This window comes from Pseudorasbora parva, chromosome 23, assembly GCF_024679245.1.
Source record: "Pseudorasbora parva isolate DD20220531a chromosome 23, ASM2467924v1, whole genome shotgun sequence".
NCBI classification, from domain to species: Eukaryota; Metazoa; Chordata; class Actinopteri; order Cypriniformes; family Gobionidae; genus Pseudorasbora; species Pseudorasbora parva.
Window position 1 is genome coordinate 21,598,252 of NC_090194.1, and position 21,701 is coordinate 21,619,952.

A 21,701-nucleotide genomic window follows, 5' to 3' on the forward strand; every position below is an offset into this window, starting at 1 on the left:
TGTTTTTCACCAACTGGCAACCTGTTGTGTTGAGATACTATTAGGTGAACTGGCAACGTGTGCACACATTCCGACACGAAACACATGTCAAAGTAGAATAACTGGCTGTAGCATTTTTTTTCCTGAGAAACGAGTATGTGAACTTTAGTAATCAAAAACATTCAGCACCTTTAGACTGTAGTAGTGTAGTAGGTGGCTGCAAGTCACTGTTAATGAGAGAATCACTGAATTCAATTAAAATATTAAAGTATTAAATATTAATTTAACAGATTATTCAAACAAAGCATTGGACTTTCTTATTGAGTGAGTCATTGAATCGTACATTCAACCATTTCTTTTCGCTGCGTTTTGCTCAGAGACGCAAAACATCAAAACATTTTTGTTGATGTAATATAGCAAAACAGGCAATATTGCGTCTAAAATGTAAGTCAGTTATTATTAACTTCTTTTTTTATCAAACGGTTGTATAAAACGCATTTGCTTAATTATATCATGTGATATAAATATAGCCCAATAGACAAATACTCATACGAGGCATTTTTACAGCATTTGTATAGAATAAATCACGCAGAGTATGCACTCTCTAGGCATGTTTTTGTTTGGATTTTTGCAAAGTGAGGGACATACTTGATGCTGTCAGATTACACATCATTGAATCAACAATTACGATATTATCATGGACAATATATGAATCACACACCTCTACTACTAGGACACATTTCTTATTGTAATGACGAATGTTGATGTACAATGACAGATCTGCACTGATGCATTTCAAATGGAGATGGCCATAGAGAGGCAAAAGTATCATACTGCAGCTTTAATAACAGACACAAGGGTGACTAATGGTTCATTTCCACCAAGCTATACAGTTCAGGGTTAGGTTTTTGCTGCTTCCATTGTCAGAAGTTATGAATGTTACCCTAATTACGAACCGTACCGTACCGCAGGGGTGCACGATTCTTGCTTAAATGTAAATCACTATTTTTCTCCAACGGAATTGAGATCACGATTCTCATTTTTTTACAACCAAAATGTATTGCACTAAACATAAAATGTTTAGTGCAATACTGAATGCACTGAATGCACTTTATTATACATTCAGTATAATAAAGTGCAGGAGTAACAAAAAAATGGCCCCTTAAAGAGAATAATTTTAAAGATTTATGTTGTTGAACATAAGAGAACATTAAAATATACAAAAATAAATAAATAGAACCTGTGCTTTTTGCTCCAATTGGCACATAACCTTAAAGGGGTACTTCAGTGCCGGGAAGATGAATCTGTATTTAAACTGGGTCAATGTAGTAGAAATGTGAAATTATTTTTTAATTTGGTGCCTTCTAGACTGAGAAAAGACAGAAAATGTATTTTTGTCTCATGGGGATAAAAGACTACAATTCCCAGAATGCTTCACTGCCCTGTGAGGCCATTCCCAAAGCCACCAACTTGATTACTGTGCCTGAGTTTGAGAAGAAACTACAATTACTACAAAAACTGAACGTGTCTGTTCAATATAATGAGTGAGTCACCGCGCGAGTATCACAGCACAGAGCACTGACTGCAGTAGTGAAATAAATGAGCTGATGAGCTCATGATGAGAGCTGAGGTAATCGCGACTACACTCGCGGCATACATTCACAACGTGAGTTCAGTCTGGCGCGTTTAAGTTCATGCCTTTGCAAGCTTAACTTTCATAGAAATTAATTTGAGAAGTTAGATGACTTACATTGCTCACCATAGCTGCGTTTAAATGAGTGCCTGCAGCTGTGAGCTGAGCTCTCCCTGCGAGCTGAGTGTTATCTCCCATCCCCCATGCGCCGATTCAAAACATGCGGAAATGGCTCCCTCTGCTGGCTGTAGTCTTTAACCTTTGGCCAAACATTCCTCCTATGATGCAAATAGTCAATTTGCATCATAGGAGGAACTTTTCCAGAAATAAAATGCTCTTTTGTCTCAGGGGGATATGAGGGGGGAAAGCACAATCATTTGAATATACTCCAGAGTTTCTACTGATACAAAGCCATATGCTAATCGCTGAAGTAACCCTTTAAAGGTTCTTGACCAAGAACACTAACCGATCAACATTTTGAGGTTTCAGGGAGGAACACTGGCACGTTACAATGTTCCCCCCTGGCCTAAAAAAACCTTTCTGATTGACAGCGCAGACATATTTGGATTTTGTCTATTGTGTTTTTTCCACCAGACAATGGGGTCATCTTCGCTGTCAGTGGGTGCGTTTACATGCACGTTCTTAAGCCAATTATGCCTAATAAGTCGACAATGAACATGGTCATGTAAATGCAGTAACCTGTTTTCTTTTATGAGTAAGGTCATAAACGGCATAAGCATAGCATACATTTTTTGCCTCTTACCCCGATTTTGCACTGCATGTAAACGCATTAACCTGCTTTCTGTCGGCTAATTGAAGTCCACGTGTGAAGTGCACGTTATTTTTGAGGTCACTACAAGGAAATAACCCGGTTTATTAATAAAGTCATGTAAACTGGGTTTACTTGCATTGTCAGTTTACTGGTTTGCATGTAAACGGGGAAAACTGATTTTTTTCAATAGGCTGATTTTTTTGAGTTATCAGCTTACTGGTGTGCATGTAAACGTGCTCATACTCTTGAGAAGAAGCATCAGATAGTGCTGCTGCCTCATTGCCCTTTGCTGTGCGATTTTTCAAAATCCTTTGCGAATGTTCCTTGTCAGACTGTAAGAACATGATCCCTAATCACAATAGTATGTCACACTGTAAGATCTCAGTTGTTATTAAAGGTAGGGTAGGTAGGATTGATCTAAAACACTTTTTTCCAAATTTGTTTAAACTTGTAAGTAAAATGTAAGTACTCTTGAAAAGGAGAATATAAAAATCGAGTGACTCTAGACTTTTTAATCTGCAATAAACACCGCTCATCATTTTCGTTTGGGACGAAACAAGTGATTGGCTTGGACGACTGTCACTCTCTCTCGCTACCATGGCTACCACCACTTTCGCTACAGGATCTGCCCACACGCACGCACCCGTTTGATTTGAGCAGTTCAAGAGGCAAGAAACCTAGGCAAAATAATGGCAGAGAAAGAGCATTCAAAATTCACAGTGCCGCGTTTTGCAGTCAGCGAAGGCAAGCAATGCAAAAAAAAAGAAGACAGCACAAGAAAAGGCAATGCACAAAAAGTCTTTAGATAAAAAAAGAAATCAAACGCGAGTAAATATCGTTGTGGCTTTTCAACGATGGTGAGAACTGAGGGACCTGAAAAACGACTCATTGCTGGCTGTATTTCTGCTGGACAGGTAATCATTTTGATTATACATTTTTTTGGTTTATGTTTTCATGAAGCATGTATCACTAGCACATGAAGCTGCCTAATATAGCTAACATAACATTACTTAACATAAAGTTATAATGTTTTACACTTAGCCATTAGTAGAGATGATAAAAACTCCATATGCTTAGCTTAAGTTGATCGCTGTTGTGCTGAATTTCGCAAAATTTATCTTTAGATAACAAAATGCATGTGTAAAATGATGTGTTTGGTGACAGTGAGCTGCATTACACACGGGACTGAAATGGTGGCTACAAAGAAATCTCTAGCTCACGTTTTGGTCATAGATTGTCTTGAAAAACCAAGATATTTAACTGTCGTTGTAGGAGAAGTCACACTGCAGGATTGTGCGCCAAATGTTCTGACTCTGCCAGAATTTCGATGAGGTCAAATTTGATCGCAGTGGTCATTAATAAGCTGCTGGTGAACATGTCAAACTAACGATCAAAGATGGCTAACTCGTACTGTATTTTGTGGTGACTGTATAGATTAGTGGTGTTACCTTGCTGTGCTGCGATGATGCAAAATCACTGTTTGCAAATTATAACTGCGCATCATCTTCAGATTTAAACCCGAAAATGCTGTGCTCCTTTTTTCTGTACTAATGTTGTTGTTACATCCTCACTCTCACCATCGCCACCGGGATTTTCCACACTGGTGTTAATTTTTACCTCTTGCCGCTATCTGACTGCGTTTAGATCTGCCGCTTTGTTACACGTCAGTAACAGCGGAACGTGGCCAATGAGGGAGAGGAGAGAAGATGATTGAGATTTATGGAGATTTATGATTGATTGGTTGGTGTTTGTCATTGTGTGAGTGTGACAAGCTCTGGTGTGACCAATAACGCATGAATCTGAGGGAAATACACATAAGTGAATCGCCAACATTAAGAAATGAGATCACATTTATGTTTGAATCAAGATCGTGTTTTTTTTCTGATTAATCGTGCAGCCCTACTGTACCGTATGACTTTTTTGGCACACTTCCATTGGAGTAGCTAGTACAGTGGTCCGATATTAAAGGGTGGAGCTAGACTCACTGCAGAAGATTGATTGGTTGAAAGAGAATCATCACTTGCGCATGCTTTTCGGCTGTGTTTTTCATTTGCAGCCTGCAGCCTTGTCTCAACCAAAGCTTGTCTTCTTCTTGTGACAACAGCCAATTGCCAAGAAGCAAGAACAAGATCTATCACTGCTTTATTTTTTGAGCGAGAAACGCATGCCGGATAAGGGTTTACTGCACCGTACCGCACCGCTCTGTGGAAATGAGCCAACTGATCACTTATTTCATTTTAATGGACAAATGGGAGAAGTGTTTGCTGCGGTGCATGAACAATCACTCCACAGCGATCACCTGGAAACATAAACTGAGCTGCATTCACTTTTACCTTCATCATTTCATCATCAAACTCTTCATCGCTCTCCGTGTCATTAGAGTTCTTGGGGGCTGATCCCTGCTGAGTCTGATGGAAACCATAACAATCATGAAGTATATGCAAGTGACACAGATGAAGCACAGAAGAGCTAAATGTGGCACTCACCTGAAAAGCTAAGATGCACTCCTCTTCCAGCTGCTCCTGTCTGGCCTGCTGCTCCAGCATCTGCAGCTCATACTCAGAGATATCCAGAGACATCACACCGTCACTCACAGAGCGTCTGCCAGGCTCTTCCTCAGGCTGACTGTGGCTCCGCTCTTCAGAAGATGTGGAAACGCCTTCATGACATGTCCTAGTTTTGGTATCGTTGAGGTTGTGGTGTAGAGAAGACTGTCCTTTGACTGACTGTTCAGCCGTTTTGATGCCATTTGACAACATGCAACTTAGGGATGCATGTGTCTGAGACAGATCATCCACTAGTCTCTCAGCACTGCAAAAAACATAAACAAAATTCCCTGTAACATCGTTAGTCACATAATCTTAATAATACGCATGCACAGGGAGAATTATGTACCATGGAGTGTGGTATTTAAACTTTTAATCTCCTCCGGTGGAACCCAGAACTCTCCACCAACCTGAAGTGAGCAAGCTACCCTTTTCCGACTGAGAACCATGGCCTCAGACTTGGAGGTGCTGATTCCCATCCCAGAATCAGCACCTTTACATTTCAAGCATGGCTCAAATCATGTGAAATTACAGATGCAACTTGCGCCATTAGCCTACAAATGCCATGAAGAGCCATTTTTGAAAGAATTTTTGAATTCCTTAAAATGCAACAAAAATTAAGAAAAATGCTGGATTTGATGCACATGGAGAATTCCAGAGAAGCAAAGAGTGTGACTTCACAATCTCTAATAAAGATTAGAAGTATTAGCATACTGTGATAAAAAATTCAAGCGTGGTTATACATTCACATTATGCTTGACATTCCTAATTGTGCCCACACATTGTTACAACATTCAACACATATTGGAGGGCTATTGGATTTCATTAGTGGAGGGCTGTGTCAAACAGGACAGTGGCTCTCCAGGATCAGAGTTGAACAGCCCTTTTATGTCCTATATTTGTGTCTGCATTCCTCCAAGCTATAGTATACCTCTTGATACCGGCCTCTATTCTCAAAACGCATTACACATGCATCTGTTTCCAGGACCGAAATTTAGCAACATTGCTTTTGAAATTGAGTTTGTTTCAAGTAGTTTAACATTAACCAACACTAACAAATGCATAATTGCACTGTGCAGTTGTCAAATATCATATACAACGAGATATGCTCAAAATATTAACCATGTTTGACTGAATAGAATCATAGATGGTAAAAACATTAAATAATAATATATCATATATAATATCAATAATAAAAATAACCCAAACCTGACTTTGATTACATTTTTTGCCATTTATTATAAACATTTTGAAATTTGGCCATTAGCATATTGTCAGCATGCTATGATTATGATTTCCAACAGTTGTTTCGTTTAGATCGGGCTTACGGTTTCAAAGATATTCACAAAAGTAGTTCAAATGTTAAATCACAACGTCGGAAAAACCATAAGCATTGGTAAATGCAACCATAAGCAATGCCAAAATTCGATTCGGCTAGGATTTAGGAATTAAGGATATGACTCCTGTGAAAATAAGTCAACCAAACCCAAAGTTATAAGCATATGAATATTTGAGTTTACAGTGTTAACTCAAATATTCATATGCTTATAACTTTGGGTTTGGCTAGCCTATAACTTATAAGGTCAGGTAGCGCGGACTCTAAATTTCTCATGCTTCCTTATGGCATCGTGCCGATGACCCATGCTGAATTTCGTAACGATGCGTCCATGCGTTCATAAAATACAGCATTTTAATAAATAAAAAAATGGCAAACGCACAAAATGGCCATTATGGAAAAATTGGATATCATTCAACTCGGCATGCTGCACAATTTTTATACATTTTAAATAGGTTTTTCAGAAAATTCTAAATGATGGACATTTTATGATAGAAAATTACCTCAGGGTGAAATTGAATCATCTTGAGTATTTTGTTTCTAGCCCATGCGGATCAAAAGCTATTAGCATAAACCTGAGTGCAACTTTAGACAGTAAGTAGCACTAGAGGAATTGAGTAATAGACTCTAAATTTGCTATGGTGAATGTTTGGACATGCAAGTGGTTCATTTCAGATTTGTATGTCGAGTAAATGTATCTTGATTTAAAGATGTTTAGATATTTGCATTCCGAAAAAGGGTAACACTTTATAATAACTGCACACTATAAAGCATTAGTAAATAGTCAAGTCATAATTTATAAAGCATTAACAGACATTAATAAGCTGTTCATAAATACAGCTATGCATGCTTTATTCTTGATTTATAAGCATATCTATAATGTGTTTAATTTTATTTTCATAATGATCAATTTATAATTTCTAAATTAAGAATTACATACGAGTTAGTTATTAAGTTGTCAGTGAGTCATAAGATAATTTAGAAAGTTTAAGTACATTTTTAATAAACTATTTCAATGTACATTTATACATTTTATTATTTAGACATAGTAATAGTTAATCAGTTAATAGATGCTTTATTAACATGTATTCCTACTGTAATTGTTGTAGTTCTTGTAGTTTTTCATGTTGATTAGTCTTTCCAGGTGTTTTCCATTCACCACACCCCTATCTCGTTTAGCTAGTCTTACCTGTGCGCATATTTAGTCCTTGTTTTCTCTGGTTCTCTGTCGGTCATTGTTTGATGTCATGCAGGTGTATGCTCACTGTTCCCTTTGATTTGTTGTTTTGTTCCCGATTCTTGTTTTGATTGTTTGCTTATTAAATTTCCCCTGCATTTGGATCCCTCGTCTCTGCCTGCCATATTTAATTCCTGGCCTTCTAGACTGAGAAAAGACAGAAAATGTATTGCCGGCACTCATTTTCTGGACGATTGTTTTGTACACAGTACAAAATGGATCTATAAACATGTAAGAATTAAAACATTCATCTCAATTCGATATGTCCACGTAATTATTTATGTGGTAAATGTCACCCTAGCCTTGTCTGAACTTGTTTGTTCGTATTTGGCTCAAAGCCACTTGCTGCAAACTTTTCTTTGTGGAACACACAATGTTAATTCACGTTAATTTCAAGTGTGTGAGAAAATATTTAAACTCAAAATTTTGTGTCCAATTATTTTCCAGAAGTAAAAATAATTTGTGTCCAATTACTTTGTGGCCAAGGACTTTAAGATTTCAAAATCGTGATAATCAAACATGGTTTTAATGATAATTAAAGGGGGTAAATAATTAATAATTAAAATAATTATTAATTATTAATAATAAATAATTAAAGTCAATCTCATGTCAATCTTGAGTACCTATAGAGTAGTATTGCTTCCTTCACATCACCGAAAAGTCTTTAGTTTTATTATATTTATAAAAGAAATATAGGCTGTACCGAGTCTTTCCGGAAAAATACGAGCGCCTGCAGGCGTATCGTGTGGGCGGAGCTAAAGAATGACAAGCGTGCAAAGCGATGACGTCTTCAAGCGTGGAGAAACTCATGGCTATCGATCAGATTAGATTCAGCTAATACAGATATGATCCAGAATCAGATTCGGAGGCTGAAATAAATTGAACAGGTGAAACAGCAACAGCAGGACGCCCATCTCTGTGGTATGTACTGTATTTAGTGGCCTGTCAACATTTGTGTGTCTTTACTCGCAGTTTATGAGGACATGATTCGGTTTATGGACTATTGTATGCGACTAAACCTTAGCAGTAGCAAGCAAAACGGTTTTGCACGTCAGACTAGTGTAACGTTATACATAGAACAACAATGGAGTCCGTTAGCGCATTTCAATGACGAAGCACGCAATCGTGTCGTTTACTGATGTTTACTCATGTGACGATAGCCAACAGCATAGACATTTGAAGCAGTTTTACTCACCGGCTGCTTCCAAAGCAGGACCGAACCTTTATCGCTGGGACCGCTCCGTCAAAAACACACTTCTTTGGTATGATTTGGTAAAGTCCTGACAGCAGTGAACGGTGGAGATGCACTTTTGCGACGCGACTGAAGCGATGTTGTGAAGCTTCCCGTCATTTCTGTGTTCAAATCGGGTCAAATGCAGCGCTGCCTTCCCGGAAAGCTGTGCTCAAGCGTTATAGTCGCTTGATGTCACCCATAGGAATAAAGTGGAGCGGAGCGCCTGGAACGACTGGATCTGCACCTGAGAGAGTGTTAATGGGCGTGCATTTCCTCTCTTGCTCTAGTCACACGCGCGCATGCACCCTACCGGGAGAAGAGCCCGTACAGCCCATACAAGGACCTTCCGCTCTTATTAACGTCAAGCCGAGCCATACTCGAAAAAAAACTCTCCGAAACTTGTAAGAAACCGGAAGGAGTATTTTTGACAAAGAAATAGTCCATCAAACGTCCAACATTAGCTTTTGAAACTTTGTCTATGTTTAGGATGGGAATCCAAGTCTTTAAAGGGTCATGAAACCCCAAAACACTTTTTTTGAGATGTAAACAGATATGTATAGGCTGCACATCATTGAAAACACTAAGGGTACTCATTAATGGTATTCATATGTGAAAATAGTTATTTTTGCATTTTTCAGAGCGATTTCTGTCTTCCGGTTTGAAAAGCTTAGTCGGAGCAACGTCACAAATGCTGACGTCGGCGCGGCCTTTTCGGCCCAAGTATGGGCTGCTGGGCACATGCTGACGTCTACTGCTCCGAGCGATTCTCGATATATATTCATGACATAAAGCTCATTCAGTCCATTCCCTGCGCTGTAGTATGCATACAAGATAATTTACTTTAATATGCATGAGACAGTCACTTCTGTTAGGCTCATCATCTTCCATCATTATTGTAGAGATATGGTGGGGAAGTTTTGGAAGCAGCGTGCGGAAAAGTCACGGAGGAAAGCTAGGCGTTGTGCTGATACGAAGTAACGTAAAGGGCGCCGAGCGAGCTGTAACCGGCGCCGTCTGTGGAAGTCTTTGCTACAAAGGCTCGGTAAAGTAAAATTCACCTGAGGAATCGCACGCCGAACCTGCAAGCGTTGACTATCTAATTTATGTCAGGAGTGCAAAATAACCAATCTGTATTCTGTAGGCTAATGAACAAAAGCCACGTCCTCTCCGTTTTATTTGTGGTCACTGCCATGCACTAAACCGCATGTGTTCGGGCTCTTAGTGAAACAGTGTGCTGCATATTTGGACAAATATAGATTTAGCTGCCGAGTGATAGACAGCGCGGATCGTCACGGCAACCCAGCGCGCGTCGCTCTGCTTCAGATGCGCAGTCGAGACTTGCCTCAAACCCCTTCGCTTTTACCCCGATCTAGAATTACACATCTCTGTCACATCGCATGTTGGGTCGTTCACGTTCTCTTATCACGTCGGCGCGTTGTTCATCTTGCCAAACAGCGTGCATATTTGGACAAATATAGTTTTATCACGTTTGCATAATATTTCGTCATGCAGAATAACATTTATTTTCATTTCTCACTGAATTATGCTGGTTTGAACTTTGAAGAGCTGAATGATTTGAGATCTCTGCTGCACGCCACTCATAACTCTCTCATTCGCTGTACTCATCCCTCATTTAATCTCACTGTGGTAGCCTAAACTATGCCAACGTTACCCAAGAACATGTCTCAGAACCGCTGTAACTGCTGCTATTGGGATCGCTAATCTTAATGCACCTAATGACACTCCCCTATTTATGCAAACCATTCCCTCTTTCCACACAATACCATCCCACCTTTTCACAGTCGACCACTCCCCTTTTAACAAGCCTTTTCAAATCGAAGGTGTGAAAAAACACCGCTGCAGCAGGGGGGTTTCATGACCCTTTAACAGTGTAAAAAGCTCAGTATGCATGAAACAGCATTTCACCCCCCCTTTAATTATTAAACGATATTACTAACATTTAGTACATTTTATCCTGGTTTATCGTTAAACCGGTTCTATCCCTACGAGGAAGAATCACTTTTTTTGCAATGCATGCAACATTTAATGCCATATAAATTTAAGACTTTCTGTTCTGATTTAAGATCTTTTTAAAGCCTTAACTTGTGTAAGGGTAAATTAAGACTTTTTAAGGGACTCATACCATTTTTTTTATTATTTGATATGTTCTAAGAGTTTCACATATGTTGATAAAGTTTTTATATATACAGTATTGTTCAAAATAATAGCAGTACAATGTGACTAACCAGAATAATCAAGGTTTTTAGTATATTTTTTATTGCTACGTGGCAAACAAGTTACCAGTAGGTTCAGTAGATTGTCAGAAAACAAACAAGACCCAGCATTCATGATATGCACGCTCTTAAGGCTGTGCAATTGGGCAATTAGTTGAAAGGGGTGTGTTCAAAAAAATAGCAGTGTCTACCTTTGACTGTACAAACTCAAAACTATTTTGTACAAACATTTTTTTCCCCTGGGATTTAGCAATCCTGTGAATCACTAAACTAATATTTAGTTGTATGACCACAGTTTTTTAAAACTGCTTGACATCTGTGTGGCATGGAGTCAACCAACTTGTGGCACCTCTCAGCTGTTATTCCACTCCATGATTCTTTAACAACATTCCACAATTCATTCACATTTCTTGGTTTTGCTTCAGAAACAGCATTTTTGATATCACCCCACAAGTTCTCAATTGGATTAAGGTCTGGAGATTGGGCTGGCCACTCCATAACATTAATTTTGTTGGTTTGGAACCAAGACTTTGCCCGTTTACTAGTGTGTTTTGGGTCATTGTCTTGTTGAAACAACCATTTCAAGGGCATGTCCTCTTCAGCATAGGGCAACATGACCTCTTCAAGTATTTTAACATATGCAAACTGATCCATGATCCCTGGTATGCGATAAATAGGCCCAACACCATAGTAGGAGAAACATGCCCATATCATGATGCTTGCACCTCCATGCTTCACTGTCTTCACTGTGTACTGTGGCTTGAATTCAGAGTTTGGGGGTCGTCTCACAAACTGCCTGTGGCCCTTGGACCCAAAAAGAACAATTTTACTCTCATCAGTCCAGAAAATGTTCCTCAATTTCTCTTTAGGCCAGTTGATGTGTTCTTTGGCAAATTGTAACCTCTTCTGCACATGCCTTTTTTTTAACAGAGGGACTTTGCGGGGGATTCTTGAAAATAGATTAGCTTCACACAGACGTCTTCTAACTGTCACAGTACTTACAGGTAACTCCAGACTGTCTTTGATCATCCTGGAGGTGATCATTGGCTGAGCCTTTGACATTCTGGTTATTCTTCTATCCATTTTGATGGTTGTCTTCCGTTTTCTTCCACGTCTCTCTGGTTTTGCTCTCCATTTTAAGGCATTGGAGATCATTTTAGCTGAACAGCCTATCATTTTTTGCACCTCTTTATAGGTTTTCCCCTCTCTAATCAACTTTTTAATCAAAGTACGCTGTTCTTCTGAAAATGTCTTGAACGACCCATTTTCCTCAGCTTTCAAATGCATGTTCAACAAGTGTTGGCTTCATCCTTAAATAGGGGCCACCTGATTAACACCTGTTTCTTCACAAAATTGATGACCTCAGTGATTGAATGCCACACTACTATTTTTTTGAACACACCCCTTTCAACTAATTCAACTAATTGCCCAATTGCACAGCCTTAAGAGCGTGCATATCATGAATGCTGGGTCTTGTTTGTTTTCTGACAATCTACTGAACCTACTGGTAACTTGTTTGCCACGTAGCAATAAAAAAATATACGAAAAACCTTGATTACTCTGGTTAGTCACATTGTACTGCTATTATTTTGAACAATACTGTGTATATATATATATATATATATATATATATATATATATATATATATATATATTAGAGGTGGGCATAGATTAATTATTTTAATCTAGATTAATATAGATTCAAATCTGAATTCTGCCGAATGTTTTCAGAATGTGTGTGTTACCCTCTCACATACTTTACGCTAGGGGTGTAACGGTACAGATTGCTTACGGTTCGATTTGTATCGCGGTTTTAGGTTCACGGTTTCAGTACGGTTCTGTATTTACTATGTTCAGGGAAAAAAGGACTACTTTCAAATAAAAATAAAGAAAATAAGATCAAATAAGAGAAAATACAAGCAGCAGCCCAAATAAATACTATTGAGCAAAGTAAACAATAAAATAATAAAATAAACAATGCTTTTCAGGTTTTTCAGGTAGGTCTAACATTAGTTTTTAGGTAGAGAAATGGAAAAAAGTAATCCGATGTAAAATAACTGCATATTTAACTGTTTAAATTAAAGATTAATCATTATTAAACTTACATAAGCAATTCAATCAAGAGCAGTGAGTGATGTCCTTATCTTCCCTATCTTCCTGTCCTTATCTGTTTGACATTAAACAGACAGTAGTAAAGGCTACTGCCCCTTTAAGACCTAATGCAGGGATATGCTTTTGTCTTTCGTCGTTTTGGATACTAATCAAGATGGACATGTTAACATACTTCTTGCGTGAGTTTGTCCGTTTCACCGATGACGGCGAAATTACTAGTCATATTTGAATATACGGCAGCACTCGCATGCAATGAACAGTTTACAAAGAGAGACTGCTTTTCTCATGTTTTTCTTTTATCATCACTGTTGTAATGTATCACTGAGGAGCCAGCACGTGTATCCATTGACAGAAACATACATAAAGCATTATTTTCAAGTTACAACCCATATTAAAGATGCGTCATCAGATGTGAGATGAACCGTGGTGAAAGTGCGTGCCTGCACCTTTTACACGGCACCCCTGCTGGGAAACACAGCTATACACCCAGCTCCCAACCCAACTTTGAGAATAGATTAACGCTGTGCGTTAACGCCAATAACGGGCCACTACTAATATATATATATTGCAATGATGTGATATACTATATATATATATATATATATATATATATATATATATATATATATATATATATATATATATATATATATATATATATATATATATATATATATATATATATATATATATATATATATATTGTGTGTGCAATGATGTAAAACTATTCATTGATAACTAGCTCTGGAGGCAGTCATATGTAAATGTATTTACTTGTGACGTCAAAGATCCCGCAACATCAAAACAAGCCATTTTGTGAGCTCAATAAAATGCTTCATTTATAATGAGGAGGACATATACTCAGAACGACTGTACAGCCGAATAAAATTATGTTGCACTATTTTCCTGTTTAACACTGTGAAGCTGCTGTGAAGCTGCAATGATTGTCATTGCAAAAGCACTAAATAAATAGAGTTGACTTGACTTGAAACTTGCTGGATGTTTTAATGGTACAAACACCTCTTATATGGCAAAAGATCCCTTAAAAGACCCAAAGAAACTCTTGGTGAGGTAATGAGGCAGAAGGTAAAATAAGTTGATATTTAACTAATGATAAGAGTAAACATTAAACCCAACAGAAAACCTGCAGCTCATGTGTGAGCGCAACAAAACACTGATCCTCATTTCACATGAAGAGGCACTTGACTAACATTATTACTTAGCCAAAAATAAACTGACCTGTCCGTGCAGTCGAGGTCATCTGGAATATGATTAGCCAGTTCTTCAAGATCTCGAGCAATCTTAAAAATTCTTTGTTTCAAACCAAAGGCTGAAGATCCCGAGTGGCCTATTAGCAAATGAACACAGAGCACGTGTACAGAGACACAGACATAGATATATTACGTATAAAGTGCAGTTTAAACAGCGCCAAAACATTATTTGTTCATCATTACATGCAGGTACATAAAAACTGCGTAGCCACAACATACAAGAAAATAAGGGATCTCACCAGACATGATATCCTGTAGTTTCTGATAAATGAGCAATCCAGCCTGTGGAACAATAAAGCCAATTAAAGCTGCGAGCAGCGATGACGGGCCCAAGCCGGGGGCACCGCCACCCCGGTGGCATCAGCTTAACTGTGCACAGCAGGCAATAGGCATTTAATATGGGAAAAAATAAATAATGGGACTATGTCAAAGTCATTTGAATTCACCTCATTAACTGCAGCAACTGGTGCTGCTATGACCAGGAACCACAACAGTCACATCTCTGAGATCAATTACATTTTATTCTTTAATTTTATGTCAGGTGATGTCAAATGTCAATTTCAAATGAGTGCAGAATACTGTCCAAATGCTGAAGTTGTATTATCCTTACACTTCTCTTAAAAATAAATTAAGCCAAATCACAGAGACCGCAACAATGATTTTAATATCAGTGTCAGGTAAGAGTAATATGCGTGCATAAAATTTATAGAAGTTTATTATAAACAGCCACTTTTATAAGATCATGTGAATTTTTTTTTTTTATCCATTTGAATTTTATCAATAAATAATTAGTTTAAAGAGGTGTCATACGTGATCTTTGCAAACACAGCACATGACCTTCTTTAAAGCCCATGTTATAGAAAACAATTAAAAGTATTAGGACATCACTTTCAATTATGTGCAAATGTATTTTTTGCAGCTCAATATATATATAATACATTTTTTAAAACTTATTTTTCACAATAAAGTGATAGATATTGCTGATAGCCTATGATATGAAATGGTTAAATTATGAAAAACAAGAAACAAGGCGACACACAGAGTGAGAGAGACCCCCTCCACACACACACACACACACACACACACACACACACACACACACACACACACACACACACACACACACACATAGAGTGATCCTGAGAGAGGGAGAGTGAGGGGGAAGGGGAATGACAGACACAAAATCTAAACAGTGAGAGATCATTGTTTTTATTTCACTGTTTTGCAATAACAACAATAGTTTTATCTTCAAAACAGTGTTCCCTAGGAAATATCCAACCTGGTTACTAAATAAGGCTACACTCTCACCTTCTGGTTATTCTATATACCGGTAGCTCATTGGTTCTCATTTTTGTCCTTAAACAAAAGGCATTATTCTTCTCATTTTTAAGTTACACACACTACTTATTTTTTCCTTTTCTTTTTAAAGACAATTAAATGTGTTTTTTCTTTTGTTAGTAATGTTTTTTTTATATTTATATATTTTTATTAATAATTATTGGTATTAACACAATTATTTAACTAATTATATAAAACAATATTGTCAATGCCCTACAAATAAACTGGTTTTATACATGATTTTTTTTATTCAAACCCAGAATAATATGTTTAATCCTTTAATGCAGGCCAAAGCACAGCATTGAGAGGTAATCTTTTTAGACAGAAGAGTGGCTCTCTCTCTCTCACACACACACACACACACACACACACACACACACACACACACACACACACACACACACACACACACACACACACACACACACACACACACACTCACTGTAGAAATCAGTGACACGTGTCCCCATGAGTCTGTGTGCATTCAGGTTGAAGTCCCCACCAGGCTAGAAAAAAGAACACACACACACACACACACACACACACACACACACACACACACACACACACACACACACACACACACACACACACACTAGTAATGCTAAAGTATGCTGCAGGCAACTCTTATCAGTTCAGCCCATCCCCCCCCCACCCCACCCCACACACACACACACACACACACACACACACACACACACACACACACACACACACACACACACACACACACACACACACACACTCACTCATGTCTGGTTCACTATCTGTTTGGGGACTCACCATAGACATAATGGTTTTTATGCTGTACAAACCATATTCTGTCCTCCTACACTGCTCCTACCCCAAAACCTACCCATCACACAAAACTTTCTGCATTTTTACATTTTCAAAAGAACTCCTTCTGTCTGATTTATAAGCTTTTGTACCCATTGGGAAGTCCCCATGAGTCTGTGTGCATTCAGGTTTTAGTCCCCACCAGGCTAGAAAACCATTCTCACACACACACAGAGGCAAGGTTTTTTGCTTGAAAACTTATACAATATTGCCCTCTACTGGTCATTTAAGTGAGAGCATAAGTGTTGAACAAAAAAAAAACAAAAAAAACTGTGTGCTATATAGAATAACCAGCAGGTGGGAGTATAGCCTTATTAATGAACCAGGCACTTGTGTGCTTATTTTATCTTTTTTAGGCTTTTGCTACGGGAACACCGTTTGAGATATCCAATAACCGTTCGCATTTTAGCATCTTCTGTATATTTACTTCATGTTGTCCGAGTTTGGAGGAGATTGAATGAATCGCTTTTGAGGAGAGGGTAAAAACTCAGAGCTCGCTTTCGACTTCTTGTTATCTTCCAACCAAATTATCTGACTTCCTGTCGGTCACAGCTAATGACTGTAAATTAGAAAGTTGTCCGGCTCGAAATGTACAATATATATACCGAGTTTGGTGAATGTAGATAAAACTAACCCCCCACTTTGGACAAAAGATGGCGCTACTGAGCCCCTCTACCACGCCCGTTTCTGAATCTTTGCTTGCATCTTCTGGACAGCATGTCTGATGTGTGTGTTGAGTTTCATGCAATTTCAAGCATGTGAAGAGTCTCAAAAACACCAAAAAAGATTATTAGACTTTGACACGTTGCCATGACAACAGTTTTTGTAGAATCAGGAATCCATTTATATGTCTATATCTGCCATGTTTTGACATAATACTGATGAAGTTTGAAGTAAATCGGGTGAAAATAAGATGGGGATTTAAAGCAATTTTGAAAGTGACACACTTCCTGCTGCCAGTTGGTGGCGCTATAACTTTGACTCACAAAAGTCATATCCATGTGATCGGCCTTTTACAACGAACACACAGCTGAAGTTTCATCAAAATGAATTAATGTATGCAAAAGTTATAACACACTTCCTGTTTGCCTTTTCTCGCCATAAATTCATCTCTTCGCCACGGCCAAACCGTTTGAGATATCAAAAAGTTGCTCGCAATTTAGCATCCTCAGTGTCTTGACTTCAGGCTGACCGAGTTTGGTGCTGATCGGGTCAATCGTCTAGGAGGAGTACCGCAAATTCCACAGCATGCGTTTTCCGAACAACCCATAATAGCTCACTTCCTGTTGGGCTGACGCATAACTTAGAGCACGAAAGTTGTTCGGCCCGATGAGCTCTATATGTGTACCGAGTTTCATATATGTACGTGAAAGTGTGTTTGATTTATAGACCCCGTTTTCAGACCCCACTTTAGGGGGCGCTGTCGAGCCTCCCTGCCACGCCCGGGTCCCAGCCTCAGCCCGGCCCTGATGGCCGCGCATTCTGATGCGTGTGCAAAGTTTCAAGAGTTTTCGAGCACGGGAAGGGCCCCAAAAATGCCCAAATAGTCGCGTAAAAAAATAATAAATAATAATTAAAGCTGCGAGCAGCGATGACGGGCCCAAGCCGGGGGCACCGCCACCCCGGTGGCATCAGCTTAACTGTGCACAGCAGGCCAATAGGCATTTAATATGGGAAAAAATAAATAAAGGGGCTATGTCAATGTCAATTGAATTCACCTCATTAACTGCAGCAACTGGTGCTGCTATGACCAGGAACCACAACACTCACATCTCTGAGATCAATTACATTTTATTCTTTAATTTTATGTCAGATGATGTCAAATGTCAATTTCAAATGAGTGCAGAATACTGTCCAAATGCTGAAGTTGTATTATCCTTACACTTCTCTTAAAAATAAATTAAGCCAAATCACAGAGACCGCAACAATGATTTTAATATCAGTGTCAGGGAAGAGTAATATGCGTGCATATAATTTATGGAAGTTTATTATAAACAGCCACTTTAATAAGATCATGTGAAATTAACTTTTTTTATCCATTTGAATTCTATCAATAAATAATTAGTTTAAAGAGGTGTCATACGTGATCTTTGCAAACACAGCACATGACCTTCTTTAAAGCCCATGTTATAGAAAACAATTAAAAGTATTGGGACATCACTTTCAATTATGTGCAAATATATTTTTTGCAGCTCAAAATTTTGTAAGTTCAGAAGACCAGTATTTAATTAAAGATATAATATATGTTTTAGTTTTTTACTTATTTTTCACAATAAAGTGATAGATATTTGTGATAGCCTATGATATGAAAGGGTTAAATTATGAAAACACAAGAGAAAAGTTGACACACACACAGAGTGAGAGAGACCCCCTCCACACACACACACACACACACGCACACACACACACACATAGAGTGATCCTGAGAGTGAGGGGGGAGGGGAATGACAGACACAAAATCTAAACAGTGAGAGAACATTGTTTTTATTTCACTGTCTGAAAACACTCTTTTGCAATAACAACAATAGTTTTATCTTCAAAACAGTGTTCCCTAGGACATATCCAACCTGGTTACTAAATAAGGCTACACTTCCAACTTCTGGTTATTCTATATACCGGTAGCTCATTGGTTATCATTTTTGTCCTTAAACATTAATCTTCTCATTTTTAAGTTACACACACCAATTACTTTTTGTTGAAAAAGACAATTAAATGTGTTTTTTCCTTTGTTAGTAATTTTTTTTAAATATTTATGTTTTATTAATAATTATTTGTATTAACACAATTATTTAACTAATTATATAAAACAATATTGTCAATGCCCTACAAATAAACTGGTTTTATACATTAATTTATTTATTCAAACCCAGAATAATATGTTTAATCCTTTAATGCAGGCCAAAGCACAGCATTGAGAGGTAATCTTTTTAGCGCACACGCACACACACACACACACACACACACACACACACACACACACACACACACACACACACACACACACACACACACACACTCATGTCTGGTTCACTATCTTTCTGGGGACTCATAGACGTAATGGTTTTTATGCTTTACAAACCATATATTCTGTCCTCCTGCCCCTACCCCTAAACCTACCCATCACACAACTTTCTGCATTTTTACATTTTCAAAATAACTCATTCTGTATGATTTATAAGCTTTTGTACCCATTGGGACCTCAATTTAGGCCCCTACAGTGACATGTGTCCCCATGTCCCCATGTGTGCATTCAGGTTGAAGTCCCCACCAGGCTAGAACAACACACACACACACACACACACACACACACACACACACACACACACACACACACACAGTAGTAATGCTGAAGTATGCTGCAGGCAACTCAAATCAGCTCAGCCCATCCCCCCATCCACAACACCCCCCTTCACCCCCCCGCCCCTGCCCCTCACACACACACACACACACACACACACACACACACACACACACACACACACACACACACACACACACACACACACACACTCATGTCTGGTTCACTATCTTTTTCTGGGGACTCACCATAGATGTAATGGTTTTTATGCTGTACAAACCATATATTCTGTCCTCATACACTGCTCCTACCCCTAAACCTACCCATCACACAACTTTCTGCATTTTCACCTTTTCAAAGTAACTCATTCTGTTTGATTTATAAGCTTTTGTACCCATTGGGAAGTCCCCATGAGTCTGTGTGCATTCAGGTTTAAGTCCCCACCAGGCTAGAAAACCATTCACACACACACACAGAGGTAAGTTTTTTTTGCTTGAAAACTTATACAATATTGCCCTCTACTGGACATTTAAGGGAGAGCATAAGTGTTGAAAAAAAAAAAAAAAAAAAAAAAAAAAAAAACAGTGTGCTATATAGAATAACCAGCAGGTGGGAGTATAGCCTTATTTATGAACCAGGCACTTGTGTTCTTATTTTGTGTTTTTTAGGCTTTTGCTACGGGAACACCGTTTGAGATATCCAATAACCGTTCGCATTTTAGCATCTTCTGTATATTTACTTCATGTTGTCCGAGTTTGGAGGAGATTGAATGAATCGCTTTTGAGGAGAAGGTAAAAACTCAGAGCTCGCTTTGCCACTTCTTGTTATCTTCCAACCAAATTATCTGACTTCCTGTTGGTCAGAGCTAATGACAGTAAATTAGAAAGTTGTCCGGCTCAAAATGTACAATATATATACCGAGTTTGGTGAATGTAGATAAAACTAACCCCCCCACTTTGGACAAAAGTGACACACTTCCTGCTGCCAGTTGGTGGCGCTATAACTTTGACTCACAAAAGTCATATCCATGTGATCGGCCTCTTACAACGAACACACAGCTGAAGTTTCATCAAAATGAATTAATGTATGCAAAAGTTATAACACACTTCCTGTTTCCCTTTTCTCGCCATAAATTTGTCTCTTCGCCACAGCCAAACCGTTTGAGATATCAAAAAGTTGCTCGCAATTTGGCATCCTCAGTGTCTTGACTTCATGCTGACCGAGTTTGGTGCTGATCGGGTGAATCGTCTAGGAGGAGTATCGCAAATTCCAGAGCATACGTTTTCCGAACAACCCATAATAGCTCACTTCCTGTTGGGCGAAGCTTATGACTATGAGTGCGGAAGTTGTTTGGCCCGATGAGATCTATAAGTGTACCGAGTTTCATACATGTACGTGCAAGTGTGTTTAATATATAGACCCAGTTTTTCAAGGGGGCGCTGTTGAGCCCCCCTGCCACGCCCGGGGCAAAGGCCTCTGCCCGACCCTGTTGGCCGCGCATTCCGATGCGTGTGCAAAGTTTCAAGAGTTTTCGAGCATGGGAAAGGCCCCAAAAATGCCCAAAAGGCGAAAAGATAATAATAATAATAATAATTAAAGCTGCGAGCAGCGATGACGGGCCCAAGCCGGTGGCACCGCCACCCTGGTGGCATCAGTTTAACTGTGCACAGCAGGCCAATAGGCATTTAATATGGGAAAAAATAAATAAAGGGACTATGTCAAAGTCATTTGAATTCACCTCATTAACTGCAGCAACTGGTGCTGCTATGACCAGGAACCACAACACTCACATCTATGAGATAAAATTACATTTTATTCATTAATTTTATGTCAGATGACGTCAAATGTCAATTTCAAAATGAGTGCAGAACACT

The 21,701-nt window shown here is 38.6% G+C and overlaps 1 protein-coding gene across 5 annotated transcripts in view; it reads right to left on the bottom strand.

Annotated features, from left to right (window-relative positions):
* wrn (WRN RecQ like helicase) overlaps nt 1–21,701 on the bottom strand; it is a 78,989-nt gene that overhangs the window by 43,204 nt on the left and 14,084 nt on the right. For all 5 annotated transcript variants that reach the window (XM_067433913.1, XM_067433912.1, XM_067433910.1 and 2 more), the window contains 4 exons: nt 14,594–14,636; nt 14,323–14,431; nt 4,871–5,195; nt 4,718–4,792 (listed from right to left, as the gene is read on the bottom strand). In XM_067433913.1, the coding sequence (XP_067290014.1) occupies nt 4,718–4,792; nt 4,871–5,195; nt 14,323–14,431; nt 14,594–14,636 (552 nt within the window). The remainder of the gene's footprint in view (nt 1–4,717; nt 4,793–4,870; nt 5,196–14,322; nt 14,432–14,593; nt 14,637–21,701) is intronic.